Below are 27,883 nucleotides of genomic sequence, written 5' to 3' on the forward strand. Positions count from 1 at the left end.
AGATGGGGATTTCACAATGCACAGCTTCCCTCTCTCTCTATTTACCGTTCACCCACTTAGGCGCTGAAACCCCTTGGTGCCACTGTCACGCTTCCTGTTTACACACATCCATATTCTGGCGCATAAACAAGTGCAGCATTCCGGCGCGACCCGAGGAATTCCGACGCTACGGCCGCTGCGCGTTCCCAGGAACAACAGGCAGACGCTTCTGCCCCAAACAAGATGACACCAGAGGCGGCCGCAGGCTGTAATTGGCTTAATAAGAGCCCAAAACCGTGCACGCTGCTGACTCAATCTTCACGGACGGCCGTGGGTCGGGGGGGCTCCCAGCTCACTAACTAGGGAGAAAACCAATATTTGGAGTTTATTAATACCGCTGAACCGAGGTGCCACGGAGGCTCGGGCGGTGAAAAATGCTCCTGTTGGCGCCCTGGAAATGCAGCCGCACGCCGGCCGCTGGGACCCCCGCAGATTCAATTGTTCCCCGGCAACAGCAATCCGTCCCCCCACCCCCGCCGGGCCCAGACGAACGCCCGCGTGGATGTAAAAGTCAAGTAACAGTCAAGCAATTTACAATTCAGTTAACTCCAGTCGCGCTATTGCTTCATTTTGGGGTTTTTTTCAGGTTTATGTTGGGCAGCGAAAATCATTAAATCGGCAAAGAAATTCTGTGAAAACAGAAATTTGCCTGAAAGTGATTAATTAGGTCCGAAAACCAAACTGCCGCGTCATCACAAGTGTCTCGTCGCTCCACTCCGTCTTATTCCAACGCTTCTGCCTGCGAGGAACATTTTCACTTTAATCTGATTTACAGAGGATTAACGAGACTTCAGTGCTATTTTTTTTAAGCTCTTTAGTGGTTTCTCAATACGGAGGACGCAAGTCCGTACAAGACATTAGTCCAACAGCGTTAGCTAACTGCGTTAGCTTAGCTTTCCCTCCATTTTTCACCCCGAAGAGCCGTCGTTCAGGTTTGTTTTTTAAATTTCTTCTTCCGTCGACTCAAATATGACACAGCTTGTAATGACGCAACGCTAATTCCCCCGAATCTCACTTAGACCACGCAGGCGACCCGATGATCTGGCTGTCTGTTTGTCTCAATCAGCAGCTCAAGTCTGAGGCCAGTGCCGGGTCAGCTAAACGGGTCAGCGCTCGCGCGCACGTGCTTGATGCCTTCTCTAAAACCGAGGTGACAGGGCTGACACCATGTCAACAGTGAGTCGTCCCTTTAAGATGGGCACGAAAACATCGGCCACTTCCATTCTCCGGGCCTCAGGTTCATTTATTTCGCCTGATAACATATCTTCATAAAAATGTCGCCTCTTTTCTTTTGGGCGCAGCCGCAAGACGTCTCCGTCCTGATGGGCGGGATTGTTTTAGCTCGCTAACCTCTACGGAGCGCCTGATTGAAATTCAAAGGTAAACTGGGATGATGCTGCCCTCTCTGGCAAACCAAATTTCCCCCGTGTGCTAAGCATGCCAAACCGCGGCCTGCCCCTAACCTCCCTGAACGCCACGCAGCCGGTCCGGAGCCTCGCCGTGCCACCAGCGGCTCCTGGCAGCCGCGGCTTTCCTCCAGATTGCGGCTCCGGTGCGGTGTCAGGCTACATCAAGGCCTGCTGCAGGCATCAGAACATGTGGCTAACCAGAGAGGCTGCAGATTGAATTATGACTTTCCCACATGCGGGCGCGCCGAGCAGGAACACATGCGCCGCCGTCGCTGATTTAATGAGCACATTAAACACATCAGCACAGTCACCGTGAAGCATCTGCGGCGATATCTGCGCGCTGTCATAATAAAGACCGCTCTTAAACAAACGCCTGTCACGTCAGACTCACTGGAATCTACTGCTGAATTTAAAAAAGACTAAAGTTGTTCCTGCCCCCGCGAAAATCCACAGGTTCTGGTTTGACCACAGGCAGGATGAGCATGTCAATCACTGGGTCACAGTATCCGAAGGCAAGAGGCGCTAACCTGGTTAGCAACAGAGCATTGCCCTGAATGAAGATACAAGAACAAAAAAGAGAGCATTTTCACGAATATATTTAGGGTTAAAGAAGTTATATCAGCACTGTTACGGCTCGTGTGATATTAGCATTATGCTAGAAGACAAAGCTTAACAATGAGGAACATTTGGAGAGCATTCTCGTACATATGTCCCGTCATTGCCGCTTCTGTCGCTGGCTGAGGTGAAATGCACTGTGGGATACCCAACAGGGGGCCACACCAGCCACCGATGATGATTACACGTCAGCGTACTTGGACCAGGTGGCGGCAGATAACGTTTAACAAGCGCGGGAGAATTCAATGTAAGCTAGGTGGTGAGCTTCAGCTGAGCTGAATCAATAGTTATTTACTCCTCCAACAGGCTGATGAAAGGAGAAAACAGGGGGACGCAAGCAAAAGAAAATGCTGAGTAATGAGGCAATCAATTTCAGATGTAACAAAATAACTCAGAGGTGCAAAGGAAATGGGGAAAAAGGGAGAAGTGAAAAGCGAGTAGTAAAAGTCAAAGCATGTTCCTTGATAATCGCTCCTTTCAGATCGAGACGATCAGTTTCTGGACCTGCTTGAAGCTGGGAAGTGATCTGATGGTGGAGCCTGTTGCTGCTTGCATGTTTGACCAAGTTTTAAAAAAAACAACTACTAAATTGTAGTAGGAAATAAAAAAATAAATGCTTTGGACCAAGATTTCTCCAGCTGTGGAGGTCTGTAGAAGCTCTGACAGAGGGGTCAGAGGTTACCGCTCGTGCAACAGCTCCGGCAGCGAGCACATGCGAACACAACGAAACCCTTTGTTACCATAAATGCAACACGAGGCGAAGCTACGCGCCGAGTATTCTCCTGGTGAACCCTGGGAAATGTAGGGAGGAGCGTGCGCTGGCGGTGGGGAGGGAGCCGACCAATCACTGTCAAAGACCATGAATTATCCAGGAGCGGTAGTTTAACGCCGTCTGCTCGCTTTGTCGCCATTAAAGATTCACGCCCACATCTCGCTCGGCTATTGTTAATTACTCATCGCAACAACAAAAGGTCTCAGGCGGAAATTGCCGATGCCAGCTTCCATTAGCGGGCGCATGAATTTTACAGATAGCGTCGTCAGATCAGACGGGCCGCGGCACCGCCTGGCGCGCATACGCCCGGATCCATTAACTAGTCCCTCTTAGTTTGAGTTTACGGATGAGTGACAGGTGTACGTAGTTGTTTAATTCCTCATTCCTCCAGCTGACCAGAGTGGAACACCAAGGTGGAAGGCGGGGGGTGGGGGGCAGATAGATCTTGTAAACAACGTCAGCCTACACGGGCTGGGCTAATATCCAGTTTGTTCCTTCTCGCCTCGGCTCCACGGTGGCTGAAACGCAATTTCTTCCAATTGACCTATCCGCCACCGCCGCAATCGCTCCGAGAGACGGCGCCGCCCCCGGAATGCGGAGCAGCCGGCGGCGCAGGCCGCCGGGCCCGCTCCCGAATAGAGAGGCGGGGAACGCCGCAGCCACCGCGAGGTGGAAATGAGATGAGTTACGGAGCGGGAAGGAAGAGGAGCGGGGAGGTGAAGGAGTAAATTTATTCTGCGACGTGGTGGCAGTGACAAAGCACAAACGTTTAGAGACCAGCTAAGGAGGAAATTAGAAGCGCCGGTGAGCGTTCGCTCTGTCTGAATTGGGTTTTTTTTTTTTTTTTTTTTAGTCTGATGGGCACCGATGAAACCAGGAAACGACTGAAACATAAAAGAAACAGGTGTATGAAGACGGAGAGGTGAATTAGTTTGTGTTACGACGCCGGTGACAGAGCGGCGGGCTGTGTCAAATATCTGAACGCAACGCCGCAATAATACAAACATGAGAGAATTGCCAAAAGCCCAATAACTTGATTTATGAGAGCAATCGCCCAGCCAGAGGCTAAAAGGCTTTATAACGGCAAAGGATTTCCAATAAAAGCGAGGTTGGAGCCCTCTAAGAGCAGCACTCCCAAGTAATAGGATTAGCAGGAGTCAGGAGCTCGGACATGTTAACTCTTTATGTAGCAGGAACTGCTGAGACGTCTCAGCCAGCAGAGCTGATGCTGCAGGACCCCCCCCGACCCCCCCTCCTGATCCGCTCCCTCCGCCTCTGCCAGGGGTTGATGAAGTGACCAGGAGATGAGAGAGGAGGCTTGAGAGTGAGAGGGATGAATTGAAGTATCGCCGCGCGTCCAACTCCATCCGAGCGGACTGCTGATGGCGGCGGATCTCGTCTGGACCCTGGGAACGCTGCTCTCCGGCGCTCGGCTCCTCGACGCTTCCGTGGGATCATCCAGGAAGTACCGGGAGAAGCTGCTGGGTCGGCCGTCGTGCACGCGCCCCTCTTTTGGGTCACTCACCGTAGACTCGAAATCCCCAAACACACGCTTTTCTTCTGTTTTCTGCATGTGTGTCTTTAACACGTCAGCAGACACATGCACACGCACAGGAGCGTGCTCGAGAGCAGCCTGCACTCCCCCACAATTCCGTGCATTCCCCAGATTCCCTAATGGCTTCATAGGGCCTCCAGACCGTATGTGAAAAAAATAAAAAAATCACCCCGCCCGTCTCCGTGCACCTGTGTCAAAGGAGCGTCCCATAGCTCTCCAGGAACGTTCAGGGGCCTGATCTGGAATGGGGGGGTCCTGATGGCACGCCGCTTCTTCCCCCCACGGAGACAAACTGCTGCGGAAGTGGGAACCACCGCTGGGGAATTGAGCTGCAGGAAGATGGAGCAGAACGCCGGAGCTGCAGAGATTTAATTCACCTCCGAGGAGACGGAGGCCTAATGTATATAAATGCACTGTGAGGAAGGGGGGGGGGGGGTCGGGGGGGGGGAGCACGGAGTATCATCATGGCTGTTTCCAAGCTAGAGATGAGCAAGAGTAGAGATGTGATAGAGGATAATTCCATATATCCGTAGCCTCGTATAAATCTGCGTCCCTAAAGCTTAAATGGCAGATGCTCGGTGTTCGCTCCCTGTGGGGGGGCCGTGGGGGGCTGTGGGGGTCACGGAGGGCCCGGGAGGAAATAAGAGGAGGATGAATTCCTTTATTCCGATTAATGTTGCAAACTCAAAACAGGCGCTGGTACATAAGCAGAAACAGATGAATCGACTGGAGACGTTTGGAATAATTCTACTCCTCCGTCTGGATTTTGAAGCCTTGTTGGTTTGGATTTAAACCGAGATTGATTTTACTCCCCCTGTGGTCGCTCGAGGGGGGGGGGGGGGGGGCGAGCTCGGTCAGCCATGTGACGTCCAGACACTCCTCCACGCCTGCAGGCTGAATCTACGCTCGCTCCGACTGCGCTCAGGTCTCTGCTGACTCTCCTCCGGTTCCGCGCTTCCAAACGCACGGCTCGTTTTCACGCCGTGCAGCCGGCCGGCCCGTCCTCGCCGGCGGGGCTCCGGAGCGGCAGATCTGGGGTACACGGTGACGCGCGGGGCCTGATCTCGTTCCGCCCTCGGACACTGACACTTTGTTCGCTGTCAGGCTCGAACTGGACGTGCAGAGAACACAAAACCGGGGGCTGTCTGGTCGCCATGCAGCCCCCGCGCGGACAGATGCGCACCGTACGTGCACTCTTGCGTAAGAGGACAAAGTCACGCAGGGAAAAGTGTCCGGCTGAGGACACAGGATCCCGTGTCAGAGTGAGAGAGTGAGGCAAAAGAGGAGGCAGCGAGGAGAAGGGCTCACGAGCACGACATCATGGGAAAGAGCAGGAATCCGGAAGCGTGGACGGAGAACGGGATTCCTCTGCGTCTCTTCCGGCTGCCTCTTCTAAAGCTTCTCCTTCTCACTGTCCTCCAACACTTCATCTCACGCTCCTCACCTCCTCACCCGCCGCTCCACTTAATCCGGCTCCAAAGGTCCCAACGATGCCGGCAGTGCCGATAGTTCCCCTCACTTCCTCCTCCTCTTCCTCCTCCTGTTATTTAAGCAGTTTTAATAATTCAATATGATGAAAATATGGCTTTTATTAGAACAGGCAGATGCATACATGTCCACCAGTTCCCCCACAGTCCCAATATGACTAATAACATTTAATGAGGTGGGGAAAGAACACTCCAGCTTTATAAAAGGCACGGGGTGAGTTTAATTAAACAATGCTAATGAGCAGCTAATTAAAAGCTTTCCAATCAAAACAAGCCAGTAATTACCTGGAGCAGAGATGGATAATGAGCACGCTACAATCACAGGCAGACAGGCGAGCCCGCCGAGACCCCAGCGGATCAATTCCTTTAGTATTAATGACCACTCTTCTCTTCCTCTTCCCTCTGCTGCTGTCGTCTGAGCTGCAGCTCGTCAGATACCTCAGACAGGAAGGAGGAAGAGCGAGGCCAGACGTTCAGTCTGGAGGGGAGTTTTGAGGAAATATGGTAAGCGGAGCATCGACACAAACAGAAAATATCTAATCTGTCGAGGTCTCTCTCTACCACGCACACACACGCACACACGCACTCACACACACACACACACGCACTCCGCCACCGCCGACCTGAATCTCCAGCATCAAGTCTATAAGGAATCTGTCCCCAGACTGATGAAGATTACACTCATTGGGCTGTCTTCTCCTCTCTGGTATTGAAGCAACTTTGAACTGACTTTTGTTCTTCAAACCTTAAACTTTCCGTCTGCGTCTCCGAACTGCTGATATTTACCTCCGAACCCCACACCAACCAAAGAAAAGCCTCATCTGGCTCTGAGGATGGACTCTATAAGAAGATTTGTTATATCGGCCTGTCCCTACTGAGTAGATGAGTAGATGTGAGGTGACCTCCTGCTGGGAACTCCAATCACGTACCGCCATGGTTGGTTGTAGTACCAGGACCAGGCTGTAGGGGACAGATAATGAACCACTCTCACCTCCTGTCCACACTTTTCCCCTTGTCTTTGTGGAGCAGGGAGCGACCACGTCCTCAGGCCACGTCCTCAGAAATTACCCATCACACCTCGCTGCCATGTGCCGAGCGAAGTCCAGGAAATGTCAATCCCGAAGGTCTAGGCTAACATACACAGGAGTTGGCTAATGTGGGAAGAGTGAGTCATGGCTGCGATCCACACAGCACCTAAACCCCGGAACTCCTCCCGGGATCAGAGTTGAGTCTGGCCTCAAACCATTTTTTCCTTTGTACAACCGTCAAACACCAATTGGCACGTGCGCATATTGAAATGAAAACTCTAAATGTCTGACGGCCGCCTGCTGCTGTTTGCGTAATCACCAACACTCTCGCTGCCATTCCTTTAATTGCTCCGCTACTTTATATTCACTTTTAACTTGCGGAGAATCAAAATTTCCCAAACAAACCATCAAAGAACATCCATCACCGACAGCAAAACAGAGCAGATCTGTACTGAACTGAAACTACTCCCCCCCAGGGGTCAGAAGCACAGAGCAACTGTACGTGCGGGGTATTTATTACTGACACCCTGCAGGATTAATGCATGCATTATCTCATTATGGGAGAGATGCATCTCCGAGGTTCCAGTGGGTCCAGATCCGCTCTATCTGCACCACAGCTCCCCCTCTGCATACATTCGGTATCTGAGCGTAAAGGAAGGCTTCTCCTTCCTGGAGATGACCTCACATCCAGGTTCTGGAGCTGCCGGCCTTCTCCTGCGGGACGGCGTGAGCCGAGCCGGCGTTCAGGAGTGCCCGTCGGCTCGGCTCTGCCTCATCGCGTCGGTTGATGTTTCCTCCTCTATCTGGGATGAATCTCTTACTAACATGTCACAGCCCAACCGGATCACAGATAAAGTGCTATGATCGGAACAGATGGTTCTAGGTTGACTCGTTATCGTCCAGCCATCCCGAGGAAGACTTGAATGTCTGAAGGTTACAGGCGTGAACCGCTGGAGGCTGTTTTAATGGTATATATTCTATAGAGGCCAACTGGGGCTTCAGAAGCAGAAGGTTTGGTTTAATCAGTTGCCGTGTTCTCCGCTAGCCTCTTAGGCAGAACCGTTGTTTTCAGAAAGTAATTACAAGGACGTAATTAAGCCTCCTGAAAAGTTGAAAACTTGTTAAGTTAAAGATTTAACTCACTTCCATACAAACACAGAGTATTTCGGAGCTTAATTATGTCTGTTTATACCTGTCGGGTTCCAACGAGGTGAGTACAAAGCAATTCGCTCTCGTCATTATTCTCAGCACAAATGATGAAAAGCTTCATTAGGATCAACAAGGCTGGAAGCTTAATTCACAGCTTTTCTCTTTACCACACAACCTCGTTGCTTTGTGAACGGAGAGAACAGGAAATGGCACTCTTGTCCAATCAGGGAGGAAAACTCGCAAATATGATCAAAACGCCGTTCAATTGGTTATCATCCGCCACCTAAAATGTCAGGCTTAATTTGTAAATGATAGCCTGCTTCTAATTGCCTTGATATTTTCAAGATAAGAACCAACTCCTCGCTTTTGCTCGCCGTCTCCTAAACATCTACTTGATGCTGATTTTAGTGCCTTTTTGGAAAAAGAGCAATTGACATTTAGAAAGCGGGAGAGGCAGAGACAGAGCTCTGGTCCCGATATTGATCTTTTCCTTAATTTTGACATTTCAGTACAACGCATTTCATTTGTTGGCTTTGGATGCTAAAATCAAACAAACGCTGCCTCCAGCGGTTGAGATCTGGCTATCGTGATTAGCTTCGGAGCTTCACTATTATGATGTCATCGTATGTAAGAAACATTACATCGGACACTTGGCCTGTTTACATGACCGGAAATAATCCGATCGTTGGAATAATCAGATGTGACACATTTACGTGAGCCAAACCGTGGCTCTCGTCTTGTTCAATGCTAGCGTTAGCTGCCTTCGGTTGTCCGCCATATTTGTAGTCCACTGTCGACCTCTAACCTCATATAAATCTGAATATACAAGCATGATTCTTCAATCCATATAGCTTCCATTATCTGGTAACGAATGGGTTCTTGTAAAGGAGCCCAGTGACCCACTTCAAACATCTCAGACCCAGACTCAGTTATAGAAGCAGACATGTTAGCTTTGTAGCTTTGTTTACTAAGGCACATTGTAGAACACTTATTTGAGGATTAATTCCACATGGTAGCCTGGTGTAGGCTTCTTGCTCTTTGTGGAGAGCTGCAGCCGCTCTCGAGGCTGTGGAGTCTTCTGATCTTCATCCACATTCAACCCCCATCCCAAAAAAAATGTTTCCTTTCACATCCTGGAAATCTGATCAGTTGTTGTTAACAAATGTCTCTATTAATAAAGATCCAGAAGCTCAACACCGTAAAACAAAACCGTGTCTGGATATCAGGCGCACCGAAGTCTGATCTGAGTAGTAAAACATACGACGGCTTGTTCTCACGGAGCCGGGAAAATGTTCAAATGTGCAAAAATGAAAGGAAGCCGTCCTCCTTTCATGCAGCTCTCTAAAAACCTGGAGGAGCTCACGATTCCATAACCATTTCCAAATGTAGGACTGCCTTATATTTGCAGCCCTCTTTGAAACAAGTATCCATTACCCGAATTCCACCAAATGTCTGCAGCACAAAAGTGCACGGGAAAATAAAACATGCCAGGGACGTGGAATTGTGATGTATGACTCCAGCAGAGGGGATGAGACGGCCTTTGAGCTCTGTCAAACGGGGATTCTGGCTCAAGTGGGCAGCAATCTCCCCGAGGGTCAGAGAACGGGTCACAATAAAAGATCTCATGGGAGATGAAGGATTGCTCAAATGTCTTACCCCACTGGGTATCACTATCATCATTAGAGATGTTTTTCACAACAGAGCCTTGGGCCAGAATAAATGAGCCTTTAGACTGAATAAATGACTGGTCTGAGGAAGGCCTCGTTTCGGCACTGGAAGGGCAGAATTCCACGAGTCCCCCGCCTCCATTAAAACAGACAATTCTGGCCGCGGCCTCCCCGCAGCCCTCTTTCTGTGAGATGAGTCGGACAAGCCGCTAGAGACCAACGCTGTGCTAATCTACCGCCATCCGAATATTCGGACCGGATGAAAAAAGGCGACCGCTTTCAAAGCCCCCCTCCGTGTCTGAAGAGAGCTCGCATCAAGGCTCCCGGCGGTCCGGCTGAGGCGGGCGGGTTAGGCAGCCCTGATCTCGCCAAAGAGCTCGCGAGTGCAGGACGGATACAGGCATCCCATTAGCCTTTGAGTCTAAATGTCACCCCCGGAAAACACAAAAAAGCCAAATACCATCCGCAATAACATCCAGCAAGTTTGCTTATCCTCAACTTTTCCAAATTTCTGAGACTGTGCAGGTTGCTCCGAGCAAAAAGAAAGAAAACCTCGATGACCTCATCATGGCAGCTGGAAAAACCCCACCTGACATTGGGAGGGAAGCTCTGAAACCAGCCGGGGTCTTATTCTATATTTCCAGGATGTTTGTCCAGCCCGACGCTGCCGGGGGCCTCACCCTCGGAGCGGCCTTGATGCCTGATTGCTTCGCGCGACATTTGCCGGTAAAGGCCAATGCAAACACGCGGGTCTCCTCAGGAAGTGCGAACGCTCCTTCCTCGGTAAAATGATGACTCTCTCCCCCACAGATCTGTTTTCAAACCCCCCCCCCCCCCCGCGATTCTTCCAGATGACTAAATCAGCTGAGGATTCGTGCTTTTACCATCTGAGATCGGTTCACGTCCATTAACGACTGAAAGGCCACGTTTTCGCGAGCCCGAGGTTAAACGCTTCACTTCAACTGGTTTGAATATTTTCTTTACCAAGATGTGATGCCTATTAAGGAGACATAAACAGGAAAACTAATGACGGTGGGAGCTTGTGAGACAGCACATGACTGCAGACTAAATTAGAACCTCTCAGCTAAAGTTAACTGGTGCCAAACGACGAACCCGGCAGGCAGCTAGCAAACGGCCCGCTGCCTCCCTCTTTGTCTGTGCGCTAATTGCACGTCCCTCACTTTAGCCTGCTTAAGAACCCTCCGGCCAATCTGTTGGACAATGGGGCTGCATTAATGACATCGGTATTGTCCTCCTGCACGGGTCCGTACCGCGCAACCTCACATGTGCACGGACGAGCGCACGGAGTCGGCCTGAAATAGCCAAACATCTCCCCTTAACGACGCTTATCTCTCGGGAACATACGCTGGCCGAGTTCCCACAATACCGCCAAAAAGAAAAGCTCGGACAATTAATGTTTTTGTGTTCCCATGGCAACATGTTGTTTCCCTCAACATTTCTCAGCAGCCGCTTCATCCTGCACCTCCAAGCCAGTCGCATCCAACATGGGTTTGGATCCCATTCCTGCATGCCCACCACACGCCCTCCCTTGCACTCCGCGTCCCCCCCCCACCATGAACACGGTTCAGTGCCAGTTTTAACCCCAGCACAGTCGTGGGCAGCACCGGGTCACGTTTTCACTCACCCGGAGGGGGTCTGGACCCAGAGGTGCAGACGTGAAAGTCAAAAATCCATTAAAATGTGTGAACATCACCGAGACGCCTTCGAGCTGTTTGGGTGTGCAAAACAGATTAAGCCATAATTTGCAATTTTAAACAGACCGCACAATTCAAATTAAATTTAGCAATACATACAAGGAAATTAAATAACAACACTCTTAAGCTCAATTACCCCTTGTAGAACTCAATGGGATGTGGAAGCAACACACACACACACACACACACACACACACACACACACACACACACACACACACGGAGGCAGAGGGAGAGAAAAGTGAGACAAAGGACGGAGCGAGAAACACCGAGGCTGATGAAAAATGCAGGCAGTCGGTCTAGCCGTGGTTGTGATGTCGCGAGGGAATTCGCACAATTGTTGACTTCCATGTAGAGAGACAATGAGTTCAGCTTCATTGACTCCTGCAGAGGCAGTGAGGCTCGGTAATAACCGCGGCTCAGGCAGGGGAGGCGCTACCAGCACCACCACTCCGCTCCAGCCGGTGGAGGCGCACAAACAGCCTGTCAAATATGCTAATTTATCCTCTTTTTAACTCCGAGAAAGCGGCCCTATAGGAGCGGAGTAACGAGGTAAATACAGCCCCAGAAGGAAAAGAACCAACAAACATCACATGGGTGGCAGAACACAGAGCAGGAAGTATGAAAAATAAGGAAGGAGGCCTAAACAATCTAATCTGTCCTTGAGTGCCCTCCTACTGCAGCACCGTTCTGTCCTGTCAGGCCCAGATAAGTTAGGAGGCACTGCAGCCAACGGAGGCAGGAAAGTGAGAGAAAAGAGAAAATCGATGATAAGAGTCTCCACTCGCCGGAGTAAAAGACCGACGGGGGGCTGGGGGGGGGGGACACGGGCCGATCGGGTTGGTGCTCGGTGGAGGGGTGCCGGTGTGGCGTCTGGCGTGCTTCGCCGCTGCAGAAAATGGAGGATTCCAGCATTCCCGCCTGTTTTTGGGCAGGTTTCCCATCAGCCCCTCCCTCAGGCTGGATGATGAGCCGATGTCCCGAAGAGGAATCCTTCAACCTGACGTACAGACGTCCCATCAGATAGGTGGAATATATACAACCTCTTTGTCTTCCACCCGGGCCCCTCTTGTTTAATTCATCAGGCCTTATTATAATTAGCTGAACTGCTGGACTTCCATTATTCAAAAAGTTTCAGAACCAAGTCCAGCGGCACACATCCCTCTGAGCACAGCGGCCAAATTAAAATTCAATACCTGGAAAATCTCCCTAAATCTGCCCGATTGATACGACTGGACGCCGCATCTGTTCGCTCCCCGGATAAATCCCACTGCAAACACAGGAGGAGGAAATAATTCAGCCTGTCTGAACTCCGGCGCTGATCCGGGTCCAGCGTGGTCGGGACGTGACGCCCGGTGGCACATGTTTACGATCAAACGCTTCATCCTGAAGGCTAAACTGCTTCCTGTCAGGGTTTTAGAGAAGGGGAATATGTCGGCGGTCCAACTACTCGGACTGGACCAGGAACAGTCCGACCAGCTGGATTCTGGAGACGCAGTGACTCTTAAAGGCAGCTGCTTCCAGGGCCGTTAAAGGCTAACGCCTCACCAACGGGGGCGTCATGGATTAAAGGTCTGCCTGGAGAGGCAGCGCTCCGGCCGCGGCTGCATCCGAGTCCCGTTCCCGAGCACCGATCCAGTCCAGAGCCGACGGCGACGCGTCACCTTCAGCGAAAGGAGCTCCTTTGTTTTCTGGCAGAGATCGGTGCCGCGGCCGTGAGGAGAGGACGGCGCGATTTGTCAGCGGCGCGCGCGGCGCTAATCACATCAAAGAAACTTCCACCCAGACTAATACGGGCCCACCAGCGCCGCGCCTGATTCATTAGTCTGCATCTGGAGGACAAATAGCTGCTGTGCTGACACACAAGAGCAACAAACGAGATCGCTCCTCCACCACCTGACCCGACGGGAGACGAGCAAGGGCGGAAATATCCGCACGCTGGCGTCGACGCCAGGCGTTCAGCTGTCATTTGGCGGTGATGCGAGGCTCCGCCCCCCCATCCCACCCATCAGAACAGGTTCTCCCCACCCGGCCTTGCTTCATCCCGCCTCTCCTTTAGCAGAGAAGGAAAACAGACGGAGGACGAAAGACGTCTCCACCCTCTCCGCAGAAGGCCCGAGCACTTCCAGGGAATATTCGCCGGCGGCGGCGGTAGCACGACGGGGCCCTGCCCTTCAACGCCGGATCATTTATCTCCATTTTCTCCGCCCATCGGGTCCCACAACCAGCTCAGCATTTCCACACACCCCTCCTCTGAAAACACAAGCCCTATTTGGGGGCTTTTCTGCCCGGAGAGACACGGATACGATTACAGTCGACGTTCCCAGTCACTGGGATGGAAGCGGAAAACTAGTTTTACTGGAGATAAGCAACTTAACTGGTGATTCTACACAAACCAGCAGGAAAACACTGAACTGATACTGAAATAAATGTTTGGATGTAAAAAGGTGGCCGTGATTAGCGGCGAAGGAGCCGTGTGAAGCTAAATAAAGCTCCTGGAGCTGACAGCAAATCCAAGATAATATCCGGCGTCACGGGGCGGAGACGCTGCTGTCGGGCTCCGACTGCTCCCTGCATCGTTTTCATCCCACAGACGTCGCCCTTGTTGTTGTTGTGCGATGCTATAGGACGTCTTTTATCCACGTCCTACTGAGCCTCTTTATTCCGCATCTGCTCCGCCTCCATTTGTCCGGTTCATTTTCATTTGGCAGAAGAGAAAACAGAACTTTCCCGACGGCGAGCGGCGCTCCCGGTGGCTGAAGTGATGCGAGGAAATCTACTTCTGATCTTGTGACATCAAACTTTGTGTTGCGAGTTTGTTCAAACGCAGCAGGAAGTGTCAAAATGCCACCACTAAACTTTGTGATTCGCCAAACTATGAATAAATCACATAAATTAAGGGGGGGGGTGGGGCTGATCGCCATGGTGACCTGACGGAAACACACAGCAAAAACTGCACCTTTCTGGAATCCTTCAGTCCCGTGGCGGAACATTTTTATTCCAGTATGATGTCACACTCCCACTGTCAAAGATGCTGCAGCTGACATGAATTCAGTGGGGGGGGGGGGGGGGGGGGGGCACATGCTGCTGGAGATAAGACGCCGCGCCTCCTCCGTCACTCTTGTGCCCGTTCACCACTGAGCATTGAAGCCTCGTGCGATTGTGATCCCTCATCTACGTGCTGTCCGGAGCACATCTGCATGACGACCGTGCACGTGGCTGACCTGCCACGTGCACTGGGGGGGGGGGGGGGGGAGTCGGCCTGGGAGGCTCCCTTCAGTCTTGCTGTACCACCCTGGTGAATCAATTCTTAATAACCCATCTGAACATCTTTATTCCACCTCCTCGAAGCTTCAAGGCAAATTCGACACCTGAGAGGATGAAGGGGAGCGAGCGGCAGGAGAAAGCTGGAATGGGGGGGGGTGGGGGGTGCTGGTGCTGGGGGGGGGGGGTCAACAAGGCACCAAAACACCTATGATGATACAATGAAGTGAACAAAATCACCGCTCATAATTAACCTGGGAGCTCCAGCATCATTGGTGGAGCCTGTGCTGGTGGGTGGGTGTGTGTGTGTGGGGGGGGGGGGGGGCAAGTTGGTTGGCAAAGTTGGGAGTAGAAGGCAGATGAAAGAACTCTGCAGAAACTTCAGAGCTGTTGCCTCTCCCTCCTCAGTCTTCTTTTAATTCAGCTCTTGTGCCTTTTTCATTTCAACCTGACCCACCCCCCCACCACACACACACACACACACACACACACACACACACACACACACCCCACCCAGCCAATCACTCCTTCACTGCTGCATTCAGGAAACTATGTTTGCTAATAAGCCTTGATGGACGGCTGGATTAGACCCTGACTTTGTAATCCTTTCATTTTTACATTCAGGTTTGGGATTATTATCTGGCACGCACCTACACACGCACGCACGCACGTGCACACGCACGCACGAACGGACAACATCCCAGACAGAAGTCTGCCTCCTTGCAGATACTTAATTTTGCTTTGGTAACCCTTCGTAACCCCTGGTAACAAAACAGGCATCATGCTCCCAATGCCAAAAGAATGTCAGTCACACACACACACACACACACACACACACACACACACACACACACACACACACACACACACACACACACACACACACACACACAGCCGCTGCGTTCCATAGTTCATAAGCTGCTGAATGGTATCAGTGAGCCCATCATTCTGTTCAAACAGGTCCAATTTAGCCGGCCTGCCAACCTGTCTGCAGCTCTGCATCCTCTTTCTTCCCCAGAGACGAGCAAACACCGTCTTATCTTCTGAGTGTGGCTTCTCCTCCACCCCCCCACACACCACCCCCACCGCTCTCTTCTCCCCCCTCTTGCCTCGCAGGATCGCGCTCCCTCAGAGGCCACAGGATTCACTTTGTTTTTGATCATTCTGGGATTCAGAGCCCGACAACTTATCTACTCCTCTACATTCTCCCCGGCCCAGAGGAGGGAAAGCGGGGCCTTTTATTACCCTCGCTCCTCGCCGCTTCCTGTGATGTGCTGGAAAAGACAATAGGGAGGCAGCGATGGGAGGCTGGGGAGGGGGGGGGTCGTGTTTTTAAAAGTGCTCTTTTCCCAGGGCTTAAAATGGCTGACTTTCCAGCCTACATTTAGTCACTGACCAAAAGCATCAAAAGGGCTTCGGGGGTTTTTTTGCCTTGCAAATAGAAAAATGCTGCGATGTCACAAACCTGCCCGTCTATTGTGGAGAACATCAGTACCAACCAATCACAGTCCCACAGAGCAGCAGGTCTGTCTGTAAACAGGAGCCCGGAATGAAAATGTTGGAGGGTACGTTTGTGGGAAAATACCTTTTCGTTTCCCAGCAGCCACCGTAGCTGCAGTTCAGGCGTTGGGCCGTTCAAAGGCTCCAATCAGCCCGAAATGCTCGTGTTTGGACTTTAGAAGGAAACACAAATACATGAGAGGACATAAAAACCTATTTGTCTTTTTTAAGCTTCTTTTTCCACTTTTTAAGTAATTAAACTGACAGATTCGAAGCCTGATCGTTACACTGTGATCAAACCCTCCTCCCCTGTGAAGTTTCCACGACGACGGCGCCAGTGGCGTCCAGTGATCCGTCGGCAAACGCAGCGTCAGAACCGCACGGAGGCTCTGGTGCGTTGGCACATGCAGACATTTGTGGATACTGACTGAGCGCTGAGACGAGCTCCAGGGAGATCAAAGTGTGGAGATGTTGCTCGTTCCTCCGCCGCTGTGACACAGTTCTGTCAGCGCATCGGTGGGTGGGTTTCTGGATTAGCATGACTGGCGCCGCGTAAAAGATAAAGTCCATTTAAATTGATCAAAAAAAACAAAAAAACCCACGTCAGGCCTCGTCAGACCCCGCCGACGTGATCCCGATGAACAATTCCATATTGAACCGAGATCTCCGAGGGCAGGAGTTGCCGTCGGAGTCGGACTCAAATAACACACGAGGATCCCTCCACCGGGAAAATCAATAAAGAGGCGCCTTTGTTCGTCCAACATTAGCATTTAGCATGTTGAGAAGCGTAGGCCAGGATGCCCCGGGACTCATCATTGTCTTCAGATTAATTAACAGCGCGGTCTGTTTGTCGACCCTTGATTCCTCGCCCCTTTCCTTGTTCCCTCCCCTGCGCTTCGCCGTGCTCTCCTTCTTCAGAGACGAAGGTTCGCCTGTGTGCTGAACTTGAGAACTTAATGGGGAGTTCAGGACACAATTAGCGATTACCAGACAGCCACGTCTTCTGGGGGCTTCCATCTCCTCCGTTTCATCCTCCCCTAACAAAGGCGAGGAATCGCGGAGCAAACGGAATAGCATATGAGGCGGTAATGCTCTCGGATTTGTCCTGCTCACATTCTCAGAGATCATACGCTTCGGCTGGTTGATTAGGAAAGTGTGAGAAATGGACTCTTTAATTAACAATAACAATCTGATGGCAGTATAAGGTGAAGACAAGAGAATGTTCCCCCCGCTGGCTTGGATATAAAACTTCCAGAGTTTTGAAATAATTGCGGCAGATCCGGCGTCGGTTTCACGGAGTTTCATTGAAAAAGTTACCCAAACGGAGATCATGCATCTCCCGGCTGTAATGGAAAATGAAAGTTAAATTAGGGAGGGAAAAGCTGCAGGATGGTGTCACCGATATTCCCCCCCCCCCCCTCCCCTCCCCGCGCTCCCACTCCTGGCGGCGCGACGCCGCCAAAAAAGACAACATCGCCGAGTCATCACTTCAGCCGCGACTTCATCTGCAGCTTAATCAATTAGGCTGTAATTAAAACGCTGGTGTAGACAAAGAGGAGCGGCGGAGGAGTGAGTGGGCAGGAGGACGCCTGGGCCAAGGCCGGCGCTCCTCTGGAGCAGGAGGGAGTTTATTCCAGTCGGTGGTGTGTTTATACCCATATCTGCGCTGCCTGAGGTGGGGGGGGGGGGACTGCAGCTACTTTAACCTCACAGCTCCTCTGTTTGGCTGCAGCCTCGGCCCCCCCATCGGCAGCCTGGAGCTGAGGGCACGGCTGCTTTCACTCTGCAAAGACAAAACGCTGACGCCAAAATACCTGCTGCTACTACATCCAAGCATAAGGGCAACACTGTGAGCACCAGTGTGTGTGTGTATGTGTGTGTGTGTGTGTGTGTGTGTGTGTGTGTGTGTGTGTGTGTGTGTGTGTGTGCGTGTGTGTGTGTAAGAGTATCGTGCAGTCAGGAACCACTGCCCCCCCCTCTTCTCAGACCATCTGTGAATCAAAAAGAGCGAAGTACTTAAACAGGTTTAGTGTCTCCAGGAGGGCCGCGACCTTGGTCCTGAACGACCCCAGAAGGCCCGTCAACGCCGACGCAGGACTCCTGCTCGTGCACAGAGCAGACGACAGGATCGCAGCACTCTTCCCCCCCCCCCCCCCCCCCCCCCCCGCCTAGGTTCCTCCTCCCTCCCTCTCTTGTCCCTGGCTCTCTAAACAAAAGGATGTGTCAGGAAACTCATTAAAAAAAAAAGAATGGCCTCCACCTGCTTCCTCTCTCTTCTCTTTTGCTCCTGCTTGTCTTTTTAATGACCGGCTTTGGAAAAACCTGGACCAGAGTTGCGGATACACGAGGCATCAAAGGCTGCAGCTTCCCGTTTGATGCCGGCCTGGACGGAAAACCGGCAACGCTGATGTATATGGTCACGTTTCAGCCAGATTTTCCATTCGTATATAATGACTTATTTTAAATACTCATTTGGTCCTCACGCATGTGGACGGAGAATTAAATGAAGTGTTTTTCCGATTTGGATTCAGATCTGGCCCGGGATTCGGACCGTGAAACTTCGAGCACGTGTGTCCGCAGGCGGGCGGCTGCAGGTGCGTCATCAGGCCACAAACACCAAAGAAAAAGAGAAACATGTGGTTTAATTTTCCGCGGCGCAGACGAGGATCTCAGCGTTCAGTAAATGTGTCAACTGGCCTTTGCTAACAGCTCCCCGCGGCCAGATTAGCCTTTAGCACGAGGAGCGTAAACCAGCACCGCGGCGTCTGCGCCGTCTCCGCCGCTCCGCAAGACTGGAGGTGGATTTCACCCCCCCTGCTGTGCTGTAATTAATAACCCTGGAAAAACGGACGCGTCAGTGTCTCCTCACAAAAAAATCTGCCATAAACTATTTAATGTTTTGAACAGATGGTAGCGAGAGACGGAGAGGGAGGGAGGGAGGGGGGGGGGGGGGGGGTGAAGAAGAAAAGAATGTTTGGACTTTTTATACAGTGTCGAGACTTTTGGGTTTGTTTTTTTTTCCCAGTTGGGTCAGAACGTAGACTCACAGTACCAACTGCAGCTGTTTAAGGCCCAGAATGAGAATCAGAATATGGAGCCTGGAGCAAAGAACCAGCCCGGCTGCTGGCTTCTGAAGAACTCCACAAACGGAGGCGAGCGAAACCCATCACCCAGAACCTTCTGGTGGCCTGCTGGAGGAGAGGCTGGGAAATATTAAACCCCCAGAAAAACTGCAGCTCTCTGCTCTTCTCCTCATGCAAGAAGGCCTTTTTAGCCCTAATTTCCTTTTCTACTTAGCAACCAGAACCAAAAAGGATGAAAACAAAATGGCACAAGGACGGGAGGGTTTTGTCTTAAACCAACAGCAGCAGCATAAAAGACCAAAAAATAGAGATGAAGACAGATAGACAGACAGACAGACAGATAGAAAGACAGTGAGACAGATAGATATTTTTTAAGTGAAGTGATGTCTCTCCAAATCCACCAGTAACACAAACACACCCCAAGGTCAGCAGAGTGGGCTCACTGGGCTGAAACCACCAACCCTGACTTTCATTAGCAGGAAGAGTCTGAACGGAGGGACGGGGGGGGGGGGGGGGCACGTGGGAGGAGGTTATGTTAGCTGGCTCTGTGTGTCGGCGCTCGCCTGGCTGTGGCCCAGCTCGCGCACCGTCATCTGTGCGGTACAGAACACACTAAACACTGTCCCATCATCCGCTGCTAAACGCACCAAAACTGCTGTCGGTTCCAACGAGAGGCGGTTCCCCGGCAGAACCGAGGTTCTGTTGCATGGTAACATCCAGCATCCGTCCACCCCCCCCCCCCAAATGATCCTCCCTGTGACACACTGGTATCTGGACACCAGGCACCTTCATCATCAACACCACAAATGAGGGTTCAATGATGCAAACGGAGAAAATCAGGAGGAAACGAGCAAATGAGGCACTGGGTGGAAACCTGAGAGACGTGTTGATGAGACAAAAACATGCATCTTATTCCACTAAAGATTAGTTCCTGCCTGCACGGAGACGCGGACGATTCCGTCTCCGAGACCGGAGCGGATAAATAATGCTCTCTGAAATAAGCGGCTCCTGCGCCGTCCGCCGTCGCTCCCCAGGTTTCTGATTGTGTCAACACCCCCTGCTGGGCAGAGGACGCCACTACCACGCAGGAGGCCGCCTCGCCTCCAGCTCCAACCTCCAAACAGGTTAAAACACTGATGCTAAAAAAAATAAGAAATAACAACTAACACTCAGCGGTCATTTTCACCTAGTTTTACAACACAGAACAAGCAAAATAAAACGCCACAGGAGATAAAACAAGCTCAGAACCACAGAATGCTGCGTTGCCCTGCCTACCAAAAAGCCCGCACACGTGTTCCTAGGTGCGAGTCTAGACAGCTGCATCCCCGCCAGGTCTCTTCTGGCTAAGGAGAGTGAGAAATATACGCTGCGCAGCTGCCCCACAAAAGGGCTATTGTGCGCCCGCAGCAAAACAATGCTGCTCAGCCGAGCCACGAGGGGGGAAAACCATCGGGATCAATAGCGGAGCGCAATTAGCCCACATTGGCAGGAGCGGTGTCAGATTAGACGCAGGATGTCGATCCCATTTCCTGCACTATCGGGGCCCTCAAACCAGGAGCGCCGCATAACCCGGGGCGACCTGATGGCGTGACGGTGACGGAGCTGTAGATGCAGGTTTTGGCAAATTCCAAAACATTTCAAAACATTCCAGGATGTGCGAGCTCAGATTCCAGGACAGCAGCAGCAGACATCAGGGTCACGTCCAGGATACCTGAAGTCACTTCAGCAACCCCTACGTGGACACCACACCCCCGATGGTGGGTGAACCGTCGATAAGCTCAGCCTGGGAACACAAACCGGGCCGATGGCGGCGCCACTCACCTTTACGCACGCCCCCGCCTTTCAGTACATCCCTGGAAACGAGCAGAGAGTAGAAGCTTTGTGAGAAGCCAGCTTGGCAGGGACCTTGGGAGGCATGTGCCCCATTACTCTTCTGGAAGAAAGAGAAGACAGTGGAGGACATCAATAAACATAGATCCCATCGATTCCTCGCTTCTCTTTGGCACCGAGCCTTGGAGAGAAGAGAGGAATCAGCAGGAGCAGAACTTTCTCCACTGACGTGGAAACATGACATCTGAGAATGTCTGAATCTGCGGCTCCGAGGCGCCGCTGAAGTGAGTTCTGAAGCGCTGATCACATTATTGCCGCAAATGTCCGCACGAAGACAGGAGAATCATCTCCTGTCACGACGTTTAGGGGAAGATCTGAATAACGCCAGTCCGGCACTTGCGGGTGTACGCGCACGCAGAGCCGAGTGGTTGCCAGAGCTGCCCGTTTTTTAACGCCCCAAGTCCTCTCCTCAAACCGAAATAACGCAGCAAAACAGCGAATAACGTCGCAGTCTGTTACATAAATCAGCAAAAGCCAAAGTAAAGAGAGGAAACGCGCTGTCTCACAAGTGGTTTAGATAAAAAAAAACACTAAAGTTATGGTTAATCTCGGCATCATTATCCGTAAACTAAAGTAAAAAACACAAAGACATCCACCTTCGAGGTGAATGTGCAGACATTTTGAACTTATGGAGAACATTTCAGCCCTCTGATGAACCCGATCCACAAAAACGGGATCAGAACGGGCAAGGATGGCTCCTTCACCGGTTCTGTTAAAGACGTTACGGGACCAATTAACGCACTTGGACGTAGAATACCAAAGCTGTCCGCAGTCGACGGCGGAGCGCGTCCGACAGCCACTTTATTCAGCTTTCAGCTTTTTCCTCCGACGCCTGCAGATTCAGGAGGATGCGCCTCGCACTCGCAACTCTGCGCGGAGAAAAAGGCGAAAACGTACCCAGAACGCGTCCAGCAGGAGGACCGCGGTCAGGACCAGCGCGAAGTCAGCTCTCATGGTGGCGGGCGAGCCAGGGGGGCCGAGGGCAGAGGCAGGAGCAGGGCAGGCTCGGGATTCTTCCCCCGGGTTGGACTGTAATTCCCGTCTTCTCGGTCTGGCTGCTGGGTAGCTCCCTCCTCGCTCTCCGTGAGTGCGCTGCAGCTTTGCTCCGACTTTCCGCGGCTCTCCCAACTGCAGGTGAGCGCTGCGCTCAGCATCAAGGCGCAGTCTCCGACCCCTCCTCCCGGGCGCGCACACGCACACACACACACTTAAAGCCACACTCGTCACTGACTCGTCAGCGGACCCGTGTCGTTCATCGAGCTTAAACATTCGCGTTTGTTAATCGCATTTTTTTTCCAACACAACATTATTTTCTTGTGTTTTATTGTTTATCATTCTTTTTATTTTTACTGAAAGGCAGATGTTGTGGCTCCCAGCAGCCTGCAGCCCCCCCACCCGTAAGTGTCAAAGCTATTTAAGCTTCTGATTGGTTCATTGGTGGCAGGTGCACCTGTGGCTCCATTGAAGGCTGTTCTGGCTCCAGAAGCATGAAGACAAATGCATCTTTGGGATGTATTTTAGTACGAAAGGTGCAGCACTAAGGTCTCCTGAAGATGCTGTAGGAAACAGCAACAAATGTGTGTGTGTGTGTGTGTGTGTGTGTGTGTGTTCGTTTATGTGTGCAAAGCCTCCTAAAATCGCTGAACCTGAGAGGTCGCAGCGAGGACAAAGTACTCAAGAGGAACCTGAACCGACTAAAATATGGTCGCCAGGATTTATGGCTGGGAGTTGTAGGGAAAAGATCATATATTTTCAGCGGTGGTGGACGTAAAGCTTTTCCAACAGTTGCCTTTGCAGGATTGGACAGTTTAGAGATTTTATTCCCTCTCCCGAATTTCTTGACCAGCATTTGCTGTCACAGTTGGGTTTGGGACTCAGTTTGGTCTTTCTAAATTTAGAATCTGGAACTTCTCACACCCGGGGAACGCTACTCCTGACAGACTGTGTTACAGTCACACACACTCATACGCACAAGAGAAGCATACTTTATTAGTCTCCGGAGGGTAAATTACTGTTTTTACAGTTACACTGTCCCTGCACCACACATCAACAAAAAACACATGCAGGAAGTGAGTGTGGAAGCTGCCAGGACAGGAGCTCTGTGCATTTGAGGGTTTGGTGCCTTGCTCAAGGGCGCCTCACCAATGCCCTGCGGCAATGTTCTGCCATCTGTACTGCTACCAGCCAATTTTCTGCTTTTTCGGTCCAAAACTGGGACCAAAGAATTGCTCCCAACCCAATCTCCTAAACACAGCTTTTGCATCTTTGTGAGGACTTTAATTGACTTTATGCCTTAACGAGCCCCTTACAGAGACCCTCACTCCTGACCCTAACCCTAATTCTAACTTGAACCAAGTCTGGACCCCTTTGAGGTTTATGAGGATCAGCCAAAATATCCTTGATTTGCTATTTAAATTATTTCTTCTGGTCCTCACTGTGTACGAGACACAAATCTCTTACGCAGATTAATAACACAACCCTCTTAAAAAGGCATTTAGAGCGAAAGAAATACAGTTTTGTCCGATGTGATAACCCTCAGCATCGAGCCAGGCATGATTTACTCATTCAAAACCACCATTAAAAGACTTTATTCCATCTACCTTTACTAATTACTAATCAATAGCTGAATGAGTCCCTTCACTCTTATATAAACATCGGATGTGCAGAGTAGCTTAACAAGCCAAAGTGAAGTTCTTCTGGACCTCCTTACTGGACTCAAGTCAGTAAAAGTGCAGCAGCATTGATGAGGTTCTGACCCCGATGGCACCATTATGTGCAGAACTGTTTTCTTGTCTTTAGTGGTTGCTAAGTAGCCAATCATTCGCTGCTTCTCAACGTCAAGTTCGGGGTTTTTGCCAAGTTCGCAGGTCCTGGCCGTCGTTAAGATGTTTATTGACCAAGTCCTGAAATATTCAGCAGCAGGTCTCATTTAGAAATAAGACAACTTTGGTTTAAACTTCTTCTGGCATTTGTGATCTGGGGGTACAACACCGTGTGAAGACCCCCCCCCATAGGCCAATGTCTGTCTCCTCTGACTGACAGACTCATTTCCATGTGTTCTTATTGATCCAGCGGCTGTAATCTTGAGGAAAAGTCCGGGACTCTGAATTAGTGGGCGGTTGCTTGGACAGTTTCCTGTCTGAGATGCAGCCTGGCGGACCCCCCCGGGACCCCCGTCTGTACATCAGGGGTTCAGACGTGCAGCAGCGTAGCAGCACTGAGGCCACGAAGCCAAAGTCCTGGACGTTCGGGAGGAAAATATCCGGCGCACTGCATCGTTAGGTGATTATTCATTAACTCTGAGGCGAGGTGGCCGTTTTATTAGATCGCTGTGAACCGGTTTGAACCGGTGTGAACCGGAAGACAGCTTGAATGGTTGACTTTTCCTTTGTGGCCTCAACATGGTGGTTTAAAGGACACCTTTGATTTGGATTCCACACTGCTGCTGAATCAAAAGTGTTTTTGTGTTTCCGCCCATTTAAGAGGTTTATAATCACCGGCCCGTGATCCCGCAAGAGTCTCGACCTCCGTTTGGAGTCAATACGGAGAGAATCCCGGCCGCCGTCGGCGCGGCTCACCTCGGGATCCAACAGGAAACATGTTAGATGCAGCTCTCAATGCTTTGCTCAGCCTGTAGTCGCTCACGTTGCAAAGTTTATTCCTGTGGTTTCCTGAGCTCGTTGTGGTGAAGGTCCAAATGTCTCACTTGTGCACGTGCACGTGTGCGATGAAATGTTTCTTGGAAGGCAGATAATGAGGAGTTAGTGATGTTGATCTGCTCAAACATGACTAATGTGCTTCATTAATAAGAAGTTTACACCGTGATACGCTGACGAGCGGCTTCATTTGCATGAGATTCATTATTTCTGTTGATGTAAATATGCAGATCTTCATTCAGGATTAAGCCCAACGAGTGATCAGCTCTTGGAATTCCTGCGCTAAGAGCCATGATTACGGAAGAAGCAATGTCACCAGGAGCCTTGAAAACTGGGCTTTCAACAGGAAGGTAATCAGACGATGCAAATCCACCAAAGTCAATGTCAGAGCACACAAAGCAGTTTTAAAAAGAAGCCGATTCTCCATTTTCATGAAGGACAGCCCTTTATCAGAGCTGATACTCAGCCAGGTTTGGTGGTAGTAGCCGGACCTGGCTCTCTTGGAGGTGATGGAAGCTGGACTCCTGACCGAGAAATCCTCTGAAGGTTTTGCAGGAAGACGGGTTGCGTCTGCTCAGAGGCCACCGCTGATATGATCCCAGCACATTTGTTTATATGTGGCGTTACGGTTGACTCAGATTTTACAGTTTCAGAAGATGCTGGAAGTGTCTGCATCATTCCACCGTCCTGAAATCAGCAGCTCCACAAGCAGGAAACACGCTGATCCAGGTGCGTGTGTGTGTGTGTGTGTGTGTGTATGTGTGTGTGTGTGTGTGTGTGTGTGTGAGGAGATTCTACTTATTAACATGCTCAGACTTCCACCCCCACGTTAACCTTGGCTTTTATTTTGAAATAATAACGGAAGACAACAGGAAGAACAGACTCCTGGGCCTCTTTGTGCGCCACCACTGAGCAGGAGTTTTTCGGATGTGCTCGGCTGGATGCACCCGGGTGTCGGTCCGAAGCCACGCGTCCTCCAGCGGCGCCCCCCGCAGGTCAGATGAGTGAACGAGGAAACGTCACAGCGGTTTGGATGAGACCTTTGTGTCTTTTACTTGTTCACCATTTAACCATTTAAAATAGCATTTCACCCCGCGATATTCCCCTTTAAATAAACCCCAAATTCTGATAAATATCTCTTCACCTTTGTTTTCTCTTTTGGGAAATTAGTTTTATAATTGTCTGCCACACGACATACTGTGTAATACGATAGGTTCATTTTTTTTCCTCATTATTTCTCATTGGCAACAAATGAAACGTAAAAATTGTATGAACCTGAATTTGGCTCTGTTGTATTATTCCTTAATGGGAGCCTGTAATAGGCTTCTATTCCGATATCACTTTAGATTGATCTCCTTGGTCAGTGTAAAAACAATTAGAGACAACAGTTACTGCAGATAATGGGAGCCCGTTGAAAAATAAAAGCTATTCCGATGCCCATTTGATTGCCTGGTCACCCAAAATTACCGCTGAGGCAGAGAAAACACACAAATATCCAGAGAACCTGTTACTCCCGACACGGGCCCACTTGACACAGAAGCATGAAACAACTCCTAAACGGACCGTCTCGTCCAAGTCTTCTCGGGCTGCAGACGTCTTCTGTTTATCTGCCTCGACAGCGCAGCCGCCGGTTGATGCGATTATCTCCAAATGCCAGACACGGTCCCAATTAATTGGCCGATGGATTAATTGCTCTATCGCTATCATCCATAAAAGCAGCGCAGAAGGCATTGTAATTACATTGTTGGATAAATATGAAACACTTCTGGCTCACTTGCTTAGTCGTCAGCTGCTTTTGGAAACTCTGACCCGTTCATACGACTTCGAATTCATCAGAAGTACAAAATAACCATGTGAACAAAGGAGGACTGCCAATGATCTCAGCATTATTTTGGAAATTTCGAATTGAAAACCAAAGTTTCCCTGAAGCAAAGTGAGCCAACAGGAGATTTCAAACACCCAAATATAACCGAGCGCTCCTTCGTGGATGCTAATGTAGCAGCGGTTTGTCCTTCTGCCTAAAGAAACTCACGTTTGTTGGCGCTCACAATGACATTTTTGATCTGCTGAAAATAAAAGAGTTCTGGTTTGGCGCTCCAGATGTCGTGCGGCAGGAATAAAGCGATTCTGTAAACCAACACGCATCAATAATGCATGATGTTACTGGCACGGCGGCTAACAAACCTGTTAGCCTCAGCTAGCTCTGCGTGCTTGGGTTTGTTCCCCATTTTTTTGTCCAACTTTAAGTGGGGCAGTGAGGCGGGGCAGCGATTGTTCCATGATGAGAACGGTTCTGGATCACGAACACAAACTTGTGAGGGGAGACCCAGTTAGAACTGGGATGAGCACTAAGCAAAGGTTAACGGATGTTGGATGAGTTAAACAGAGGCTAAACCAGGTCAACGAGTGCTTGGCGCTGTTAGGGTATCAAAAAGAGAAGTTTCTCATCAGCAGATACGGAGGCTCCATAAACGCTGCATTTGTCAGCTGTCTGACTCACTCATCTATGACTAAATTAATTTCAGCCCTGCAGTTTAGAGCCGGTCAGTAATAGAGCATCACGATCAGACTCATCTCCCCAGTCCTTAGCCGTCCGATGAGAACGCACGAGCTGCAGTTCTGAGAAGCTTTCAGCCGTTTAGGAGCTGCGAGCAGAGGCAGCTCTTTGAAACCCCCCCCCGCAGAGACACGTAGAGGGTACTTCACCATGTCATCTGCCATTACGGCCGCCAAAGTACTGAAAGTTAAGCTCAAAGTGTGAAAAGAGCAAGAAAACATCCGTAAAGGAGAGCAGAGGAGAGAAGGAGCATCTTCTAGATGCCCAATGTGCTCTCCTGATTTTCATGCTTTCATTACGCATTTGGATGGCAGACCATCAAATAAATTCAATAATTAAATTCTCTTTCGCTCTCTCTCTCTCCAGCTCTATCTGTAGCTCTCTCTCTCCATCTCTATCTGTAGCTCTCTCTCTCTCCAGCTCTCTCTCTCTCGCTCTCTGTGGTTAGGAAATTATGATGAGATTGTAATTCAATGGGCTGTTCCAAAAAAACAAGA

General features: G+C 50.6%; 1 protein-coding gene and 1 long non-coding RNA gene across 2 annotated transcripts in view; one reads left to right on the plus strand and one right to left on the minus strand.

Moving 5' to 3' along the window:
• The window catches only part of LOC101069589 (cadherin-4-like), a 130,096-nt gene extending 107,707 nt beyond the window's left edge, over window positions 1-22,389 (minus strand). Inside the window, exons 1-2 of the mRNA XM_029833641.1 lie at window positions 22,071-22,389; window positions 21,105-21,216 (exon numbers count right to left, since the gene is read on the minus strand). Coding sequence (XP_029689501.1) covers window positions 21,105-21,216; window positions 22,071-22,127 — 169 coding nt within the window. The 5' untranslated portion in view covers window positions 22,128-22,389. The remainder of the gene's footprint in view (window positions 1-21,104; window positions 21,217-22,070) is intronic.
• Window positions 22,390-24,158: 1,769 nt separating this feature from the next.
• Window positions 24,159-26,006, plus strand: LOC115249143 (uncharacterized). Its single transcript, XR_003887829.1, has 4 exons — window positions 24,159-24,455; window positions 25,060-25,179; window positions 25,477-25,558; window positions 25,695-26,006. It is a non-coding gene; the product is annotated as an uncharacterized lncRNA (long non-coding RNA).
• Window positions 26,007-27,883: the final 1,877 nt, after the last annotated feature.

The sequence above is a fragment of the Takifugu rubripes genome, chromosome 3, assembly GCF_901000725.2.
Source record: "Takifugu rubripes chromosome 3, fTakRub1.2, whole genome shotgun sequence".
Classification (NCBI taxonomy): Eukaryota; Metazoa; Chordata; class Actinopteri; order Tetraodontiformes; family Tetraodontidae; genus Takifugu; species Takifugu rubripes.